Here is a 3,854-nt window from a genome sequence, read left to right as displayed (position 1 = left end):
TGTTTTGAGCTCAATTACCACATCACAGCAAGAATTGGCAGTTAATGACTTCAATAAACATGCTGTATTTATTTGACCTCCACAATTGAAACAATTTCTGAAAACCGACTGGTTCTGAATATTCTTTAAATAAATTAATCAATTTCGATTCTCAGACTCGAAATAGCTTAATCCACTTAATCCGAGTGACATCAGAATCAGATGGAGGCTTTGTATGGCAATAAACGCGACTTACGGATGCAATTTGCTGATAGCCTTAAAGGTCTATCCATTTTTGCTTTACAGCTTTCAATGTAAAAATTGTGTTCTTAAGCGCTTTGCTCTCCAAATCCTATGGCATCAATTAATTTTAATTTCAGTTAATAAAAGAACGTGTTGCAAATTACCCCAATTGTAGCAATAATTATATGACGATTTAATATATCTTTTAATTGTTTAGTTGTTGTTTAAGTATAAGTAAGAAAGTTAATACATTCAAAATTCAAAAATCAAAAACGAACAATTGAACGCCTAAAACCCCGGGAAACTCAACAGTTGTATACGCACAAATTAATTTAGCTTTTAACCATCTTAAGCCGCAATGCAATGAGTCGATTAAGAAGTCTGAAAAGTCGATTATCAAATAGTTTGCGCTCATTCCAGTTGCGTTCAAAATTGAGATAACACCACGTACTTGAACTGGTTATTAATTTTCTAGTTCACCACTGATTGGCTTTGATTATTTAATTAGGTCTAATTTATTATTATTCCGTTCTGGGTAACCATACAGATTTAATTAAGAACCCAAATAGACTGACCTTTTATTATTTTTCGCATTTAGCTGCCGCTTTTCGGTAACATAGTCAAGAGCCCGAGCTAGAGCGCCCCACATGATTATCAATCGGGTTACTTAGATTATCATACACTTAACCCATGGGGCATTGCGTTTATTAACACTTACCGCACGATTAGTCAAACAACATTCTAGGCCATAACGAATAAAGAACACAGTGTTAATTCTGATAAACACTTTTATTATTATTATTATTATTATGGCTATTGCATAACAGAACCTTAGTTCACTTTAGTGTATTTACCCATAAATGCCCTAAAAATGGAGTGCCGAAGCTAATCATAGCCATCCTCGCTTCTGGATACTTAACACAGTGTCCTTCAGCTTCCTTCTGTGATTGGGCCCCAGCAGATCCTTCCTGCTCCAGTCGGAGTCTTGGAACTCTTCAGAGCTGTTCGTCACCTTGCCCTTTTCAGTGCAGATTGGCTTGAGCATGATGAGCACATGGTAGAGCTCGGTGGGAGCCACTTCGTTCAGTTCCTCTAGGAAATTCTCCCAAGAGAACGGAGCAAGATCCAGCCGGAAATCTGCTAAGGTCTTCAGAAACGTCTCGTGGTACAGCCGCAAAAAATCATCGAAATGCTCGTCCAGAATGGTGTTGATCACGCTGGTGAACAGGAAAAAGACCAGGTCGCAACAGCAACTCCAGTACCTGAGCAGCTGCAGATCCACGATCTTGTTCTTCACGGTGCGGCCAGTTTGGTCCTTCTGGATCATGGTGTTACTGACCCAGAAATCCGCGTGGCACATCGTGCCCCAAGGTTCGTTCGGATTGCTCCTGTTCACGAAAGGATTCGCCGCGCCATCATCAACAATCTTCTGTATTTGCGCCAAGTAAGGCTGCAGCTCTGGCATTTCGCGAGCTCCTTCCATGATGGCATTGTGGAAAGTTGTGCCCACCTCAGGCGGCAGTTGCTCCAGGCCTTTATTGGAAACGGTGGCTGGCAGGACTTTTTCCTTAAACGCCTGCGGCTTGAGAAGCTTCAACGCTATGGGCACCGCATGGTATCGGGCCAGGTCTTGCAAAATCACTCTGGTGGCGCTCAAGTCGAAGCCCTTCAATCGATCTTCCGTGATGAAACCTTGCAGCTTCAGATTCTCGAAGATCAACACTGCGTCTTCATCCACGATGTTTTTGTTCTCGTCCACGCTCACTCTGGCGCCGAAACACTTGGGCAGCAGATTGTCTATGAATTGCTCCTCTGGCACTCTGTGCTCTTTCTGCAGCGCGACCAGCTCGGGGATGGTGTGCTTGTATGCGAACACTTCCTTTTTGAACGTTACAGGTATATCGAAGGCCAGCCGCAGCATTTCATTAGCCGGGATCAGTTTGGCGACGAGATGCAAGTCCCCCTTGAGTCCAGACTTTTTGCGCTTGATTTTCACATTCAGCGCCAGCATCACGCTGCCGTAGTGCTCTCCTGGTGCGGTCAGCACTGCCGTCTCCTCTTCCAACACTTCCACATCCTCGCCAAGCGATTGAGTCAACAGTTCACCAACATTGTTCACTTTCGATTTCGCCATGTTGCACCGCAATTAGACCTGCCGACAAATCAGCTAATTGTCGATAACCGTTTCCTTTGCTCGATTTGCCCGACTTATATAAAATACTAAAACCGAAATTCAAAACTATTCGGCGACTAGCGACGTTTGGTGGGGATCAGCGCACTTTGCAGCCAATCAGTCCCCTGATTCCTGATAAACAGTCGGACTGATTATCTAATGAAACTGTAATTCGTCTGATGTCAATGGGATTCAAGTGTGTAGTTTTTTCGTTTTTGCGCGCTCTGTAATAAACTTCGTCGATAACGCGACGCATTCAATACTTTCAATAAAAAGATAAACTAAATGTGCAAGCGAGCAAATACATTAAACGCAGTTAATTACATGGAACCAAAGTGGTTTTACGCGAAAACAAACTACCTGAACATGGGGGGCTGGCGTTGGAAAACTTTGTTCAAAATTGCTTTCATTCAGCTGTTTATTAATTAGTCACTTCTTATTGCAACAAAACTATTATTTGCAGTGAGATTTTAATATATAGAAAAGCATGCATACAAATCGCAACATTTATTCTTAATTCTCCACAAATTTCATACTGAATCGAAACAATGTATGCCAGTTACAAGATGAATCCTGAGCAATATATTCTGTGGCCATTGCTACACCAAATAGCATCCACATATACAGGGTGATTCAAAATTGGCGTCATTCCTCTGGAGGTGTTGTCTGGCGGTGTTTTAGGAGAACAGAAAAAATAGTTAAAAAAATTAACCGTGACGCGAAATTTCAACATTTTCCTCGTACTCTCCAAGTGAGCCCCTATTACCCCTTAAAAGGAATGACGCCAATTTTGAATCACCCTGTATAAGGAAACTTAAATAGGTATCTACCCATCCGAACCATTTAAAATCCATTTGCTCGACGCGCGCGATATTTTATAAAGAACAACTTTTTCCGATAGGTCCGTTTCGCTTTCGAGAAAAAAATATAAAATGTAAAATTTCGAAAAAATAGCAAGGTTTTACCCACCAAAATTTTTGGCGATAATTTTTTCAGTTTTTTGTTCGAACTATTCCTTGCCACGTGGTTAGATATGGAAGTTACATGACAAATCAGCTTTGGTTGGTTAAAAAAAAATCCCCTGGGAGCTACAGGGGGAAGACAAAAAGTTTGTACGGGCCCTTATGGAAGAAAGTTTCAAAATTGAATAAAATTCTCAAACGGCGTTAGGATTGATTGAAATTCACACCAATTAGTATTCAGACCAAAACGAATCAACCCCATGTCAAATCGATTCGGAAAAGTGGAAGAAAAAAACTCCATTTAACTCCATGTAATCGGCAAATTGTGGTACCGATCAACTGAAATACTAACCCTTCTATACAAACAGCTGAATAAAGCTTTTATTCAGCTGTTTGTTAATTAGTGACTTCTCAGAACATTCACAAAATTCAAAATTATTGCAACAAAACTATTATTTGCAGTGAGATTTTAATATATGGAAAAGCATGCATACAAA

The 3,854-nt window shown here is 40.7% G+C and overlaps 1 protein-coding gene across 1 annotated transcript; it reads right to left on the bottom strand.

Annotated features, from left to right (window-relative positions):
- Positions 1-992: 992 nt before the first annotated feature.
- Positions 993-2,599, bottom strand: LOC125505146. Its single transcript, XM_048668322.1, has one exon. The coding sequence runs from the start codon at positions 2,354-2,356 to the stop codon at positions 1,112-1,114; it is 1,245 nt and encodes a 414-aa protein (XP_048524279.1). The 5' UTR covers positions 2,357-2,599; the 3' UTR covers positions 993-1,111.
- Between the last annotated feature and the right edge of the window lie 1,255 nt (positions 2,600-3,854).

The sequence above is a fragment of the Dendroctonus ponderosae genome, unplaced genomic scaffold (genome assembly GCF_020466585.1).
Source record: "Dendroctonus ponderosae isolate FM_Combo_2020 unplaced genomic scaffold, Dpon_F_20191213v2 Dpon_F_20191213_7, whole genome shotgun sequence".
Classification (NCBI taxonomy): Eukaryota; Metazoa; Arthropoda; class Insecta; order Coleoptera; family Curculionidae; genus Dendroctonus; species Dendroctonus ponderosae.
The sequence above is the reverse complement of the archived record's forward strand: the minus strand, read 5'-3'. Positions and strand labels throughout refer to the sequence as shown.